We start from the raw sequence: 18,166 nt of genomic DNA, 5'->3' as shown, positions 1-18,166 counted from the left end.
AGACCATCAGTGAAAAATATTATAAATAACTTTATCAGCAATTTATTTAGTAAACTAGAAATAAAATGTTATGGTGAACAACTTAGTACCATCCACAGCTAAAGGTATAAAAACCCACTGGAGGGGCAGCTAGATGGAGCAGTGGATAAAGCACCAGTCCTGGATTCAGGAAGACCCTAGTTCAAATCCGGCCTCAGACACTTGACATTTACTAGCTGTGTGACCCTGGGCAAGTCACTTAACCCTCATTGCTCCACAAAAAACCCCAAAAACCAAATAAACAAAAAACCCACTGGAGGCCTGAACCATCAGCCTGTTCCTGGACAAGACCAGAACTGGCTTCTGGATTTTCTGCACTTAAGACTTTAGAAAGTCCATGTTTGCACTTTGGTCATGTGACTACTTTGGAGTCATCCCAAACCTTTTAATATGTGGTCTCATCAACTAAAGAATGGCGAATTGAGTTGTGGTAAATGAGTGTGATAAAATACTATCTGCTGTTAGAAGAGGGGGGTAAAGATGATTTCAAAGAGACATGAAAAGATGTGTATGAACTGGTGCAGAGGGAAGTAAGAAGAATTGGAAGAACAATTTGTACTATAACATCAATATTATATAAGTGAACAATTTTGAAAGACTTATGAATTCTGAGTTGTCAAATGATCAACCATAAATATAGAGGACTGATGAGGAGGAATGGCACCTACCTCACGAAGAAGAGGAGATGGACTAATATGAAGAATGAGAAGTTCATTTTTGGACCAATGTGTGAATATTTTCTTTGAGTTTATGTAATACAAGGTTTCTTTCCTCTTTCCCTCTGTCCCTCCCTCCTTCCATCCTCCTTTTCTTCTTTCCTCCCTCCCTTCCTTCCTCTCTCCCTTCCTTCCTCTCTCCCTTCCCTTCCATCCTTCCTTCCTTCTTTCTTTTATATTTCCTTATATTTTGTGGGTTTGGATTTTTAAATTTTTTCTTAATGGGAGAAGGTTAAAGGAAGGACAGATTTATTTTTTTTTAATACCTTGTTCCTTGGAAAATCAAATAAACTTTAAAAAAAGAAAGAAAAGTTTATTCTGAAAAGTTCCTTGGCTTCACCAGAGTGTCAAAGTTGTCTATGACCCTAAAATGTTAAGAATCTCTGTCCTAGATGAAATGAGGCTCTGACTCTGTATGAAAGCCTGAAGATTTAGAGACGGTTCAGTACATTGGTTAGGGCATTGTACTTGGATACAGGAAAACTTGGGTTCAAATCCCATCTCCCCCCCCCCAGGGCAATGGGGGTTAAGTGACTTGCCCAGGGTCACACAGCCAGTAAGTGTCAAGTGTCTGAGGCCAGATTTGAACTCAGGTACTCCTGAATCAAGGGCCAGTGCTTTATCCACTGTGCCACCTAGCTGTCCCCCAAATCCCATCTTAGACAATTACTAGTTGTGTGACCTTGGCACTTAGGCTTTGCTCCAGTTTCCTCATCTGTAAAACAAAGTGGGTTGAACTTACTGTCCTCTCCAGTTTCTTGTAACTCTAACTCTATGATGCAGGAAACAGAGGTGGTTCACATGGGTCCTAGGTCTCTACATTTAGCTGTGAATGCAATGGCTCATACAGCTCCTCTATTCACTACATTCCTGAGGCTGGCTTGGTTCCATCTAAAGTCTGTGTTTTGGTCAGGACTGAACTGAGAGGGTTTTTCTCCACTGGTTGGGGCAGAAGGGAAGGCACTCCATTTTGCAGTAGTTTCAGGCATCTAGATAAACCAGGAAATTCCCTGCATAAATCAAAGTATTCTCTGACCAGTTTCCGTTGGCTTCATGTTGTGGGTGAGGTATAACAGGAACCCCGGAAAGGTCTAAAATCAGTCATGTATCCTCAGGGATGAAACAGGATTGACTTATAGTTCCTACATCTGCTGCCAGAATCACTCAGCCTATGTCAGGGAAAAGATATGTCTCATTTGAATTGAATTGTGCTGGATTGCAGAATGATGTAATCCTCAAAACTGAAGCACCCATATCACCCACTCCAAAGTCTCCCCTGGGTGTCACAACGCAAATACCATAGACAAGAATGGCAGGGCAGGAATCAAGCCCAACATGATCTTAAAATAGGGGCATAGGGGGGCAGCTAGGTAGCACAGTGGATAGAGCACCGGTCCTGAAGTCAGGAGTACCTGAGTTCAAATCCGACCTCAGACACTTAACACTTACTAGCTGCATGACCCTGGGCAAGTCACTTAACCCCAATTGCCTCACTAAAAAAAGAAACAAACAAAAATAGGGGCATAGGTAGGAGGTAAGATGATCCTGAGGAGGCAAAGATTAAAAAAATATTTTCAGGGCAGCTAGGTAGCACAGTGGATAAAGCACTGGCCCTGGAGTTAGGAGTCCCTGAGTTCAAATCTCACCTCAGACACTTGAAACTTACTAGCTGTGTGACCCTGGGCAAGTCACTTAACCCCAATTGCTCTGCAAATAAATATATATATATATATATATATATATATTTTTTTTTTCCCTCCTCAAGGAGCTTACATTCTATTCTTCACAGAGTTTCTTCTTGGTTTCACTTTTAGTCCATATTCAGCATTCCTTTAGTTATCTGATAAGACCTCGACAAAAGTCCTACTCTGATGTCCCGTCATGGTGTTGGAGGAGAACATGTGAACATGGGTTTCATTATAAGGTATAGAGCTAGAAGGGACCTTAGCAGCCAATCCAAACCAACCTTTTCATTTTACAGAAAAGGATATCGAGGTGCAGAGAAGTGAAGGTCACTTGCCACATATCTTGTCAAAGGTCACTTAGGTAGTAGCAGGTAAGATTTGAACCCAGGTTCAAATTACAGAGCCAAGTCTCTTTCCATTGTTCTCGAAGTGTACATCTAAGGAACAAGATCTTAACCAAACTAGAAAGGCTTTGAGTATGGGTCTGGCCAGGGGCTATATGTCTGTCATCCAGAGACCAGATGATCTTAGTTTGGAGATGCTCATCACTGTGAAATTGGTTCATACATCATGGACTTTCATTTATTTGTTTATTTTTGTCACATTCACTCATGAAATCTTTTGCTGAGACATGGAGAAATTGGAATCTGTGACAGCAGAGAACTGTTCACAAAATTTAGATTTGGAAGAGATCTCAGGGGCAATCCAACCCTTACCTACAAAGGAATTCCCACTACAACACACCTGAATACTGCCAATGAAGGGGAACATATCATGGCAGAGTGACTAAAGTACTAAATAGTCTATGAATGGAAAGAATAATGTAAAGGCCACAATACAAAGGTACTTACTTAGCCGGAATGAGGAAGCACCAGCCTAAACCATGAACTACTTTTCATTATCCATATTGTAGTCTGAATATCAAACAATTCCATACGCTTTTTGAAGTGTATGATAGTAGAAAATTCCTAAATCATATATTTAGAGTTGGAGGGACATTAGAAAATTTCAGCAAAGTTAATGTCTTGTCTAAGGTCACACAAGTAGGGAGTAACAGGTTTTTTGTTTGTTTGTTTGTTTGTTTTTTAGTGAGGCAATTGGGGTTAAGTGACTTGCCCAGGGTCACACAGCTAGTAAGTGTTAAGTGTCTGAGACTGGATTTGAACTCAGGTACTCCTGAATCCAGGACCGGCGCTCTATCCACTGGGCCACCTAACTGCCCCTGGGAGTAACAGGTTTTTGAAACTGGATCCCAAGTCCATTTGGCACCAAGACGCAGTAATTTCTTCCATTGTACCATCCTGCCTCACAATGGGTTGTTCACTTCACTGAGCCATATTCTGCTGTTTTCCATAACTCCTTATCAAAGAACTCCAGTGACTCCCTATTACCTCTAGGATAAAATATAAAATCATCTGTTTGGCAGAATGCTTGATATATAGTAGATGCATAATACATACTTGTTGAGTGAGTTCTCAAACTACAACCATCTTGACAGTAATGAAAGGATTCTTAAGCCCTATTATTTTCTGATAAGAAACATCAAAGACAACAGGATTAGTCAATCAATCAACAAACATTTATTAAGACCTTTACTTCAAGAAAATCTTTTGAGCAGATGTGTGGAGGATAGTTTGGAGGGGGTGAGATGTGAAGGACTGAGACTAAACAAAAGCTTGCAATTGATGGGGCCAGAGATGTTGAGGGCCTGCACCATGGTGGGAACTGAGACAAAAAAGAGATGTAATATAGAGGAGAAATGTCATGGACGCAGAAATGACAAGATTTGGGAACTGATTGGACATTTGTTGTGAATGAGAGTGAAGAGAGTCAATGATGACATCAATATTGTAAACCTGAGTGACTGGGAGGAACAATGGTGGTATCCTAGACAGTTAAAGGGAAGTTGGGAAGAAAGGATTTGGGAGGAGAAGATATTGAGTTTTGTTTGGATATGTTTGAAATGCCTAGTTCAAAATGGATAGCTAAGTGCATCAAAAGGAAGGTAAGTACTTCTTGGCAGCCATACAATTTAAGCAACTCTATGGAGAAAGTAGAAAAAGGAGTGGGTTCTCTTTGCTGTTTATTTTATGACCAAAAGGAAAACAACCTTTTTCTGTTTTTGTTTTTATTTTACTGTAAGAATTCAAAATATGGACTTATGCCCACTTGATGCATATACCAGTTGATGCATATACTAGATATTACTAGAACATGAGTTCCTTACGCACTGGATTTGAATATTTGTGCCTAGCCTTGTACATGGTAAGCACTTTATAAGTAAGAGGTAGCATGGAGCTAGAAGACACGGTTTGAGTTCTGACTATAGTTCTTATTAATGTAGTGACCATACACAGTTCACTTAACCTCAATGAATCTCAACTTCTTAATCTAAATTGGGGTAACAATTCTTATGTCATGGAACTTACTGGATTGTTATGGGAAAAGGCATTTTGTAAATCTTCATGTATTTGAGGTAGAGTGGAAAAAATAATGGAGAGGTACAGATTGAACATATATGACATGGGGAAGATGGAGCTGAAATGCCTGCTGGATGGTAGAAGGAAAAGGTATACAAGGTAAAGGTAGGTAGGGGTGTTAGAGGTGAGTCACTGTTATTATTAACTAGTTAGAGAAAAAGAAAAAAAAGAGCTTTAAATCTACAATTGAATTTCTTCCTCTAAGGTCAAAACTTGCCTTTGTCAAAACTTTACTTTAATTGCTTCCTAGAGTCAAGTTCTTGGTGATAAATCCCCAAATTGGAATAAAAGATGGATTTAGAATAATAGATTTAGGAGGACTTGGTTTTGGATCCCAGCTTTGCTGCCTGGTACCTTTGGGATCTTGGTTAAGCCATTTAAATTCCCTGGACCTCTTTAAGGTCTGCTCTTGCTCTAGCTCTCCCATCCTGTGATCTGCAATCAGTGTCATAGTACTTAGAAAGGGAACCTATGTTCTTCTGTACTTGGTCCATTCATAGAGTCATAGATTTAGCAGGCGAGCTAGGTGGCATGGTGGCTAGAATGCTGAGCCTGGAGTCAGGAAGACTCACCTTCCTGAGTTCAATTCCCACCTCAGGCACTTATTAGCAGTGCAACCCTGGGCAAGTCACTTAACCTAATTTGCCTCAGTTTCCTTATCTGGAAAAGGAAATGACAAACCACTTCAATATCTTTGCCAAGAAAACCCCAAATGGGGTCATGAAGACTAAGACACAACTGAACAACAACTTAACCTGGAGTTGTGAACTTATTTTTAAAATTTGATAGTTGCATTTCAACATAATTGGCTTCCTTTGAAATCCTAACATGCTTTATTTTATGTATTTAGAACCTTATTATGAGAATGGGTCCATGGGCTTTCAGGTCCAAAGAAGTCCATGAAACAGAAAAGGTGTTGTACCTCTGAGAGAAGCATCAGCAGAATCAGAAATCAAGAGCTAGAAGGGAACTCAGGAGCTTTCTTGGGGAACTCCTTCATTTTATAAAGAAGCCAACAGGCCCAGGGAAGTTATATACTTTCTGCAAGGTTATATGAAGTGATAAGCTTAGGTGTGGGATTGGAATGATCCTTCTGCAGGTAAATTTAAATAAAGCACTGTGGTCAGAGGGAAAGCCCATTGTAGATGGGAACCCCTGTTCCTGAAGGAGTCAGATGAAGAAATTGCTTCACAGATTTTGGGCATACCATTTTCTCTGCATGTTTACTGTCTCAAGACAGTTATCCTCCCTCAAAGAGGCTGTGTTGCTCAGTGGATATACCAGATGTAGCTAGCCTCAACCCTGTGCTAATGGGGACATTTCAGAGACCTGGGACCTCTCCCAGATAGAAATTGTTCTGAGCCAGTGCATGCCTACAGCCTTCTGGGTAAGTCTCTGACCTGTTAACAGGATCCTAGAGGGGACAAAGTATCTATAAATGAAATTAATTGTCTATGCCCTTTGGTTTGGATGAATCTGGGCAATGAATCTGAATGCCCATAGATGACCTTTGTATCTTTTCAGATTCATCTGTCACTCATAATTTAAAAAGGTATCATTTGTATTCACACATCCCTTTTCATTTTAACACTTAATCTCTTGATCTTTTTAAAGAGATCTATCAGTTTTAGGTAATTCCTGGCAACATTCCTGTAACATGAGTCACAGATGTATCCAAGTAGTTAGTATCTGTCAGACCCTTGCTTCTCTTGTGAAGCATCTGTGTTCTCTTCTGTTCAGTGGACATTTGGGTATATAGACTAATAGACTGGGATGGATGGAAGAGAGAACAATATTTTTGTCAATTAAAAATGAAAAGCAGGGGGTAGCTAGGTGGCGCAGTGGATAAAGCACCGGTCCTGGATTCAGGAGTACCTGAGTTCAAATCCGGCCTCAGACACTTGACACTTACTAGCTGTGTGACCCTGGGCAAGTCACTTAACTCCCATTGCCCCGCCAAAAAAAAAGAAAAAGAAAAGCAGAATAATAAAAGCTAGCATTCATATAGCATTTTAAGGATTGCAAAGAGTTTTATAAATTCATCTTATTCTATCCATAAAACAACCCTGAGAGGTAGGTACTATTATCACCCTAAAGTTTCAGCTGAGGAAGAGGTTAAATGACATGTCTGGGGTCATATAGGTAGTCAGTGTCTGAGTCAGAATTTGAACCCATGTTTTCCAGCTTTCCACATCCAACACTCTATGTTCTATACCCCAACTGCCCTTAATGGCTCTTAGGGTCACCTTATCCATCCCTCTTATTCTGCAGATAGGTGAACAGGTCCAGAAAGGTTTAGCGATTTGTCCACAGTCACAAAGTTAGTAATGAGCAAATTCAGGAGCTAAACCCAGGCCCTGTGACACTGAGTTCTCTGAGTCCATACCTCTTAACAAGGGAAAAAGAAGTGTTGTTTTGCTTTTATTTTTCCCTTTATGTGGCATCTTTCTTTAATAGGGGAAACTTTGACATATGAAAGGCTCTTTTGTCACATGTAAAAGGTAGGCAATAACTCTCATCTATAAATGATTGACTTGCTTTATCCCATAAGATAAGCTAGGGTAAACAACATTAATTCAGCTCCAACCATTTAAAGGGTTGGGTTTTTTTTTTCTGTTGTTGTTGCTTTTTTAAAAATTATTTTTACTTCTCATACTCCAAGTTTGCCAACTCCAAGACAGGGTACACAAATTGCTAGCTATAAATCCTTTCAACTTTGACTTAGTTCTTACCCCACTCCCCCCACAAACAAACAGACAAACAAACAGATAAGTGTTTTCTTCATTTTATTTGTCTATCGTCTTCTTTGGAAGTGGAATGATTACCTTTGGCCCCTGCCAGTGTTTGAGCAGGAACCAAGGATACAAAGCCAAACTCTTTGAGATGGGGCTGGGAGGAGGCAGGGTATATGTGGAGAAAATGAAGCTTTACATTTTAATTGCTTTCCCTTGGTAAATACAGGAACCTTCCAGAGAATGAAGCCTGATTCCTGGTACCTGCTACCATATGGAGAGGTAGATTAACTTCCTCTCCTCTCCTTCCCACAATCAACCAGCCACACAAAACATTTAGTTTGACTTAATCCACCATCTCCTAATTATAAAGACTGTGCAGAATGTTCTGGATTATGATGAAAAACCGTGAACAATGATTAACCATGATTCCAAAGGATTATTGATAATGCATGCTTCCCACCATCTCCTGATACAGTAGAATCAAGATTTGGGGTGAGATTCTTATTTCTGGAACTAATGTGGGAATTTGATGTGCTTGGCTATGAATATTTGGTACAAGGGTTTTGTTTTCTCCCTTCTTTCCTTCCTTCCTTCCTTCCTTCCTTCCTTCCTTCCTTCCTTCCTTCCTTCCTTCCTTCCTTCCTTCCTTCCTTCCTTCCTTCCTTCCTTCCTTCCTTCCTTCCTTCCTTCCCTCCCTCCCTCCCTCCCTCCCTCCCTCCTTCCTTCCTTCCTTCCTTCCTTCCTTCCTTCCTTCCTTCCTTCCTTCCTTCCTTCCTTCCTTCCTTCCTTCCTTCCTTCCTTCCTTCCTTCCTTCCTTCCTTCCTTCCTTCCTTCCTTCCTCTTCTTCTTGTTCTTGTGTGAGGTAGGAGAAAGAGAAAACAAATGCATGTAAGTTCATTGGATAAAAAACAAAGTGTGGTTTAATGGGGTCTCCCCCCATTAACAAATATTTATCTTTTTTCTCTTTCACACTCCACCCCCCCCCATTGGGGAAAAAAAGAAGAAAAAATCCTCATAACAAAATATTTAGTCAACAAGGTAATATTTAGTTTATAAGACTGGAAAGGGCCATTGTTGTCTTTGTGGAGTCACTGACTTATATAATTATGAAAAACAGTTCGTTCAATATTTCATCTGCTATCTTATTCCCCTCTATGACATCTGGATGGTAGTTATTTTGTTTCTATTTAAATAGTTCCACTGATAGAGAGCTCAATATCCTACAAAGGAGTCTCTTCCTTCTTAAATCGCTCTAATTTCTTGGAATTTCTTTTTTATGGTTGAGCCAAAAGCTACTTCCTTTTGTTACTTCTACCCATTAGTGTTAGTTCCTGCCTTTGGAGCAGAACAAATCAAATCTGAAGGCCACTATCATATCCCCTTTATGTAGTCTCTCTTTCATGCCAATTGTCCCTTTCACTGCTCTATATATGAGGTGGTTATGACTACTGAATGTAGGATATCTGAGGCCAGGGACTGTCATTTTGCCCTCCCCCCCCCCCGTTTTTTTTTTTTTTTGTATTTCCGGCACTGAGGACAGTACCTGGCACATTGTTAACTTTTAATAAATACTTATTAACTGGCTGATTGACCCTTCACTATTCTGGTCAGGGAGTGTTTTAATTTGTTAATGTACAAATCTCAAAATTTGGTGCTCAGAACAGGACACAATACTGCAACTGGGAGCTTTTTAAAAAATACTCTTTTTGACTTTTCTTGCTCTTTTTTTTTGGGGGGGGTGGTAATTTTTAAAATTGTACTCTTGATGGAAAAGGCTCTCCAAATCCAGAAGAAAAAAAAAAAGAAACTGTGGAATATGAATGCTGATTGGACCACAGTATTTATTTTGTTTTTGGTGCTGTTGTTTTTCTTTTTTTAGGTTTTTCCTTTTTGCTCTAATTCTTCTCTTATAACATGACTAATGCAGAAGTATGTTTAATGTTTTATACACACACACACACACACACACACACACACACACACACACATATCAGATTACCTGTTGTCTAGGGGAGGAGGGGAGGGAGGGAAAAATTGGAAATCTTACTTAAACAAATGTTGAAAAATATCTCTACATGTAACTGGAAAATAATAAAATACTTTTATTTTAAAAATAAATAAATAAACAAAAAAGAAATAAATTGTACTCTTTATCTTGATGATAAGGGCTTATCTTTTAGGCCCATTTAAATGCTTTTTGGTTTGTTGGCAACAAAACAATTTAATTTTATATAAGCAGGAGAAAAGAAAGCCCCTTAATAGTAAGAATTTCAATTTAATCCCCAGAATGGGAAAGACTAGGAGGTTCAAGTTACTGTCAATGCAAAAAATGAACAGTTAATTCTTATAACCATCCTTTAGGACACAATATCTGTGAAACAACGAAGCAAAACAAAAATAAAACAAAATATGTCTGTAAAGTGCCAAGAACTTAACAAAGGAAAAAGTTTGGAAGAGCATATGAGGCTTAGAAGAATGTATGGGGCTCAAAGCCATCAGTATCAATGGGGCACGTAAGGAGTATGGCAGGGTGAAGGGTGGATGGAAGGTGTCCTGGTCTGGATTCACTTGAGGAATTGCTGAAGGATTAAGGACAGAGGATGCTGGGGCAAACCAGAATCTACCAATTTCTTTGCTCTGGGGGCAAAATGCTGCTTATCTTACCCTATTAGAAGCTCTGATATGGTTTAGTCTGAGACTTGGAAAAGGTTGGCTACATATTTCCCTTCGTGCTCATGCTAGAGATCCTAGGCATACTCAGTTGATCCTAGTGCCAGATGCTAAAGAGAGAGGTCTTCAAATTAACCGAGCACAGTCACAGTATGTATTTTCCTGAGAGCTGAGTCAAAAATGAATTCGGTTTTAAGATAATCAATAGCTCAATTACTAAAGGTGCATCAACACGGAGGAGCTGTTTGCCAAAATGTGATGTTTATTGTCAAGAATTGAAAACTTCTGTGGGTCATTCAAATACAATACAACATAAAACAAACCAATCAAAAAAAAGTTACATGATAGAACTTTAATAATAAAATCTTCACAGTTAAAATGAGGTATTCTGGCTTAACAATGCAGAGTAAAATTATAAAATTCTGTCAAGACATAGGAATAGAGAATAAACTGAACAATTGTTTCTTGAAGAAAAGCAGAAACAAATGAAATATAGACATACAGTATAGTTAAGCCACAAAATACATTTTAACACTTAAGTGCACAGATATGCAAACTTTTCCTTTAATTATTAGATCAGGTATCATTCCTTTTGTCTCATGCACTTTAATTCGATACAGCCAATATAGGACAAAATACAACAGCTAATACAGTACATAATTAATTTCACAATTAAAAAAAATGACCAACACTTATTTTTACCATTATAGCTTGTTTATGTTCTAACTCATATCTGGTCAGCAAGGTTAACTGAGATGAAAATAGGCATACATGTTGTACAAATTGTGTATAGATAACACTTTACTCAATGCATATTAATATTAGGGTATAAGGTAGTAAGGAGGATATTAGCAGCAACCACTGGTGACACAATTTGTCCCTACAAGCTATCACATGAATACTATAGTTCTATGAGGGAAGCATTTATTAATGCTCTAGTAATGGAAAACTGTAAACGTACAAAGCTACATAATTTGCATTTGACATCTGAAAGTGCTCTTCCATTATCTAGACTTGTAAACTAGCCCCTGTTGGTTAAAGTGGATATTAACCTTTGCTTTCCCCCTTCCCTCCACCCACCCCCACCCCAGGTTCTGGATTGTTGCCAGGTGCGGTGGAGGTGTGGAGAATGAATGGAGATGGTGAGGGGAGGGGAAGGGGGAAAGAAGGGCTAAATAGGAATAAGAGTGGGGGTCACATGACTGCTATCAGAAGAAAATTGTGCTCATATCAGTTAGGTTGTCCATGCCCTTCCTTTTGGTTAATACAGGTTCTTCCTGACCTCCTGTGACCCAGAGCATTGGGCAGATAGTGGAAGTTAGATGAGAGTAAAGAGCAGAAAAAAGTGTTGTAGGAAAGTGATGAGATAATACTCTTAGAGTGATGGAGTTATATCAAGGGACTGAGGGATTAGGTTCCAGCAGATAAGAACTGCAAAACCTTATCGAAACCAGTTTGGTCTGGAGACAGGCTGAAGGAGTCATGTGAACAAATTCTCTTGGAGAGATTGTCCAACAGTAAATACCATAGGATGGGGCCAGCCAGAGTCATCTTAAATTTAATTTCCAGAGAGTTAGAAAGGTAGGTGTGTGTGTGTGTGTGTGTGTGTGTGAGTGTGACTTTTTTCCAGCATAGAAAAGTGTGTATGTGTGTGTGTGTGGGGATGTTCTACACTGTATTCTTTTGGGTCTGGGTCAGCTTAGAAATATCACAGGGTCACTGGGCAGTGATGCCATTCTCTGGAGGGAAACTGGGAGAGCTACCATTGAAGAGAAGTCTCCTGGGACTGCAAAAGAATTGTTCAAATTTGCTTGGGGGTGGAGCAACAAGCTGGTTTTCAACTCTCCTAAACTATTTTTCTCATGCCACTCCAACATGTCCTGTGTTGCCCAACGTACTTGTCCCTGATGACAAGTACCAGGGAGGAAAGAAAAAAGCTACAGTAGCTTGTTGGAAAATAAATAGAATTTTTAAAGGGACAAATATATTTTAAACCCTAGAAAGAAACCTAGTTCTCCATCAGGTGTTTCATGTTACCAAGTCTGTGTTCTCTATTTCAAGCTTGTTTTGCCCTCCGTGTTTCACAGAATGTTCTGCGGCTCATTCCTGGATTTTGCATCCATTATGGATGCTGGTGCCCATGCTGACGGTGCACTGCTGGATTCCCTCCCTCCCTCTTTCTCTGCCTCCCGCACAGCCAGGTGGCTCTGTCACAGAGAACCTTCTGTTCCGGTCAAAGGAGGCTGGGGAGGATCAGGTAGACAAACAGCCAGGGAGAGATCAGCAAGGAAAGGGAGAGACTGACCGGCATGGATTTTCTTCAGAGCTCATTATAGCCACTCTGATTGAGGATGGGAAGGCCAACAACAAGAATTCCTCAGTGGGAATAGGATGAAAACCTTTCTATTGGACCAAAGGCTGGCCAAGCACATCTGGAATTGTGGTGTTAGTCAGATGTAGCAACACTGGCCAAAGTTGGGCCATCATGGAGCCTTTTTCACTTCTTGTCATCTAGTTCTACATTTTCTTCCATTCTTCTAATGTTTTTAATTTAGAATAATGATGCTCACCATTTTAAAAGTTTCACCAATGGTTTATCCACTCAGCCTGCTCGCTTTTACATCTTGGTGCTAAGAAGATACCCAGTCCTACCCCATGGTTAGTTTTCTCCTGCCATCTTTTGACATTTTTATGAAAATAAAATTCAATCCTGGGTTTTTCAACTGGCCCTCTAAGAAATTAAAATTAATGAAACCTTAAACCAGGACTCAAAACACTGGCCACACTGAAGGGTATGACCAGAGACTTTTAAATGATGGATTGTCCACCTGAATTCATGTAAACTCTATTCTCTAACTCAGAGAGATGGGGTTGGGGGATATTTGTAACCTTTGTGGATATATACCACCTGTATATGCTTTATCATCAGTCACACATTTAAAACATTTTAGGGGAAGTACACTGACTCGGTGATGTTCTCCCAGGACACTGTTAAGGAACAACCTTTACCTCACTCACATATTTAGCCCCTAGATTAACAAACTTATTTTACACACAGAACAGTATTAATTAACCACCCAGTCTTAATGGCTTTCCTGAAACCTCTTCTTAACTGCCTCCTATCTGAGGATACTCCAAGTACTCAACTTATCTAATGGCAAAAGGCATCCCTCATTATAAATTGGTGAGGAAGAGGAAATGCTGTGGGACAAAGCTTTGACCCAAAACCAGGTCAAGAAGCATTTATTAAGTGCCTGCCATATGCTAAGGAGTGTGTTAAGTTCTGAAGCCTCTCACCAAGCTGGAAGCACAATGAAGTGAGACAGCACTGACACACCTGGAAAGGCAGTATTGGAGACCTCATCCTTGTTCTCTTCCCCAAGCCCTTTGAACTTGGAGGTATATCTATATGGTATCTTCCACTAGTCCTCCTAAGAAGTCGAAAGATGATGGAAAAGGAGGGCTTCAGCTGGAATTGGAATTTCTACCTCCTCATGTTGAATAGAGATGCTTAATGTCTCTCCATCCTCGCCTCCTGCCCCGCAAGGGATGTGGTTTTAATGTCCTTTTATACAATCCTTTGTAATGGTTGGATGCAAACAAAGCAAACACAAAGACTACATTAGGACCACATTTCATTCCAATGCTACACTAGCCTGGTCGTCATTGACTTTATTTCAAACACAGAATACTGTATTAACTGCTTGGCCTAATGTTCTAGAAGGACAATTGAGTCCTTCTCCTATAGAAATGTGAATTTCTTAGATATAAAGATGTGAGTTTGAACAGAGGGAAGTTAGAAGGGAGCCCTAGGAAGTTAAGGAGCATGGACTTTTGGGGGATCAGATTTCTTGTGCTTTTCTTGGAGTTTAATTCAAACTCCAGGGTTTAGTATAGATGGCCATTGTGCTACCAAAATTTTTATAGCTTGGGACTACAAAACTAAAGAAACATTGGCTCAAATGATGCCTCTAGAGTCCTATGCAATAGTTTTCAAATATTCTCTGCAAAGAGTCTCTGACAGCTGTCTTAATTTAAATGGTAATGCTTCTCACCCTAACCTTATCCCTATCTCTCTCCCTGACCCTGGGGACATCTTCCTGAACCATTGTGGTACCCCAGTAGGATCAAAAGTCCAATCTTGTAAACAATGATAGGCAACCCAGGACAACTGCCCTTATCACCCAATGAGAGGTTGGATTGGGCAGCTCAGGGGATACTCAGGTTACATCTCCAAAGAAACATGGCCCCAGATCTTAGGAAATTGGGTTCCTGTTTGGCTCAGAAGCAAAAGTTTAGCTGATTGTGGAGTCAACAATATTCAGTTCTGAACAAGCATAAATACTTTTTCAGTTTTTAAATCCCACACAACTTGGAAGAGTCAGTAATGTGGTCAGGCCACTTTTCTTATGGACACAGGATGGGACACTAAGCCAAACCAGAGTCCCTCTCCACCCCACCCCCCTGTCCTCTCCCCCAACTCTGCTTCTTAGCAACAGGGTTAAGGAACAGAATGCAAATATCCTTTACCATCTGTGTTAACCTTTTCCTGGGGCTGAGAGGCAGCCAAATCTGGGTCCAGTGTTTACAGCAGAATTATAAATCACAACCCCTTCCCCCATCCTGCTGACTCCAAGACAGAAAGTTTCCCAAATGTAAACAAGGATGACAGACCACAGCGACAATAATGATGTCCAGCACCCTGCCATGCACATGCGGGCAGTTGCTGGTTTCTGTACTTTGGTAGCATGCTTGAAAACTTTTCTCTTATTCATCCAAAACCTGAAGTCCACTTGGTCAATGCAGAAGGAAATTATTAAAATGAAACTCAATGACATGTTTAAAGTGAAACAGAACAAAACATAAAACGGGAAAATCAAGTAAACATTTCTTTGATCAGTAAAGGAGGTCTTGGGTGTCACTGGCATTCTCTTTATCGATGCCAGGAACACCTGTCCCCATAGCACCGTGGCACTGACACGGCTGAGGCTCAAATAAAACGGGAGAACAAGCCGTCCTTCCCTAGCCTCCCTGTCATTGTACCATGTCATAAGAGGGTGAATTGGCAGGCTTATTGCCCAGCTCCTAGCAACTTCTCCAAATGAGATGGGCCTTAGACTCCTCCTCTTCCTCCACTTCACCTTTCTTGTTTGTATTGAAGCAGGATTTAGAAAAGGAACACCAGTGCTCCCCCCCCCACACTCCTCAAGTAACAATGCCTTTTTTGTTTTCTGTTGTCTTTTTTTTTTCTCCCCTTAACAGAGTACTTCAAGATACCACTTCTTCTAAAGAAAAGGTCCAAGACAAGGAAAAAGAAATTCCTGCAACAGGGACTGAGGTGACCTACTTAGGGTCTATAGACTGACTATCCCCTTTTTCTGAAGAAATGGAATTTGTAACAAAACTAGAGAAAAAACAGCAACTGGAGAATGAAGAGATATCTTCTTAGCAGCTGGCTGGATACTCCCATTGCAGACAAATGGACAAATGCAAAACTCCAGCTACCAGCAACAAAGGGACAAAACAGACAGCAATTGAAGGAGAGGTCCAGCAAAATCAGCACACACTGTAGTGTGTGTGTGTGTGTGTGTGTGTGTGTGTGTGTGCTCATGTGTATTCTCCCCTCCCCTCCCCACCAAAACCCACATACATTTGGCATCTGGGTTTTTCCTTTTCTCTACCAGGGTCCAGAAGCTGCCATTTCTAGAGTATTCCCTGCTGCTCCAAGGTGCTCAGCAACCAGGTCCAGATGGATAGCTATGCATGCTACCTTTTCCTGTATTCTCCTGCTGATATTCACTTTTCAGTCCTGTTCTAGAGAGGCTTCCTCCACAGAAGAGATGGAAAGTGGTTCTCATCATCTATTTCCTCCTCAGTCATTGCACTGGTGCAGCAAGAATGGTTCTGGAATGTCTACCAAGTTCACCAGGTCCTTAGATAGCATGAGAGAAAAGGTAGCATAGAGTGAAGGTCAATGATGGACTAAGAATCACATGCAGCTTTATTGAGAAAGGTGGTCCTGCCATCCTAAGGGAAAATAGCAAACTTATTGTCCTGGGCAGGAAGGAGTTCTGGGAACTCCTCCATAAGTTCTTCTGATCTAGGAAGCACTGTCAATATAGTGTATATAAATAAGTAAATAAATACATGAATAAAATGAGAAAAGGGCTCTCTTAATATAGTAAGCACCTCTTGTCAATCAAGAAAAGTTTTCTTTTGAGTTTCAAAGCCCTTCATCTAGTGATGGTCATCGTAACTCCAAACATCCTGCAGGAGGCTGATCTCATTGAGAAATTAACCTGAAACTCTTCTTATACTGTTTTGTTTGGGTTTTGGGGATGACACACAAACCGTCCTAAATGTCCTCGAGGTAGTCTTGTTTCCAAAGAATCACAGAATGGCTCCAAACCCAGTTGGAACATGCCCATGGAATGCCACTGCACTTTTCAATCATGATTTTGCCTCAGTTTATTGTGGCATCTCCACGTGGTACATTCTCTTGGCATGATGTCACAAAGACAGACACCAGTCCCAGATGTACTCCAGAGTTGACCGTGACCTCAGTATCTGGCTTGAAGACACTGCTGCAAAGAGGCCTCTGCCAAAATGATTTAGAGTTCAACTGGAAGTCCATTGGGAAATAATTCCGAAACAAAACAAAAAGAGAAATGAGAAAGCATGCAAATCTAACCATTTTCAATCCCAAATTTAAAAGTATCTTCCCCCTTTCTTTCTCTTATATGCAACCAAGACAGATGGAAAGGAAGTAATGTTTGGGGACTGTAAAATATAACTATTACCTAAATCTCTGGGCTCTATTTCTCGGGACAAATCAGTTGGCATGTGACCAGGGCAAGCAATACAATAGCAACCCCCTCACTAATACCACCATGCAAAATCCTACTGGCTGGCTCTTAGAAAAAGTAGGTTGTTTATTGCCCAACCCTTACCTAATACCAGGTCTTTCTCTTACTGCTGAGGGGGGTGGCATCAGAGTCCTAGGTTAATGCTCTAGCTACCACAGGGCAGACAACACTTGGGAAAGGATGTTTCTCTGATCAGGGATGTCCACTTGAGTGTCAGGCCTCTTACTGGCACAAACACATCTTGAAAGATGGAAAAGAAAGAAACCAGACAATGGACACAAGATATCCTGAGGAGGCCTATTATCCACGTTTTTGACCAATGAATATATCCTATGATTCAGTGAAAAGAAACTCTGACATCAATTATCTAAAGTGGGATTTTTCCCCTTGGACTTTCCAGTATGTCAAAAGCTTCATCTGGAAAACTGAAATCGATAGTATTGTCAACATTACTCAACAGGTCCCCATGAATAAAGAAAAAAGGCCTCCTCTTATTCTCTTCCAAAAATCTGCCCAGGAACTACTACCATTGGTAGGGACACCTGTCAAAACTCTGCCCTGAATCAATAAATTCAATATGGACTTAAATTAAAAAAAAGGAAATCAGCATTTAGACAGAGCTCTGTCCCCTTGTAGGAGGAGGTTATTCAACTCAATGACAGTTGTGGCAAAGTCCACCAGGTCAACAAAGTCAGACGTGATGATGTTGACACCCAGGACTCCAGGTTTCTGTGTCTTCACCCAATTCAGAATCATAGGAAGGTTCCTAAAAATAAAAAGAAGTGGAGAAATTAGGGTAGCTTAATAAAGAAGATCTAAGGATGGTACCTCATACACTTCCTAGCTAAGATACTTACTAGTTGTGTGACCCTGGGCAAGTCACGTAACCCTGTTTACCTCAGTTTCCTCATCTGTAAAATGAACTGGAGAAGAAAGTGGCAAACTCCAGTATCTCTTCCAAGAAAACCCCCAATG

At 40.4% G+C, this 18,166-nt stretch overlaps 1 protein-coding gene across 1 annotated transcript in view; it reads right to left on the bottom strand.

The window, feature by feature from the left end:
• Positions 1-10,574: 10,574 nt before the first annotated feature.
• Positions 10,575-18,166, bottom strand: part of PLCXD2 (phosphatidylinositol specific phospholipase C X domain containing 2) — a 102,960-nt gene continuing 95,368 nt past the window's right edge. The window contains exon 4 of the mRNA XM_043994366.1: positions 10,575-17,957. Coding sequence (XP_043850301.1) covers positions 17,795-17,957 — 163 coding nt within the window. The 3' untranslated portion in view covers positions 10,575-17,794. The remainder of the gene's footprint in view (positions 17,958-18,166) is intronic.

This window comes from Dromiciops gliroides, chromosome 3 (assembly GCF_019393635.1).
Source record: "Dromiciops gliroides isolate mDroGli1 chromosome 3, mDroGli1.pri, whole genome shotgun sequence".
Lineage (NCBI taxonomy): Eukaryota > Metazoa > Chordata > Mammalia > Microbiotheria > Microbiotheriidae > Dromiciops > Dromiciops gliroides.
The sequence above is the reverse complement of the archived record's forward strand: the minus strand, read 5'-3'. Positions and strand labels throughout refer to the sequence as shown.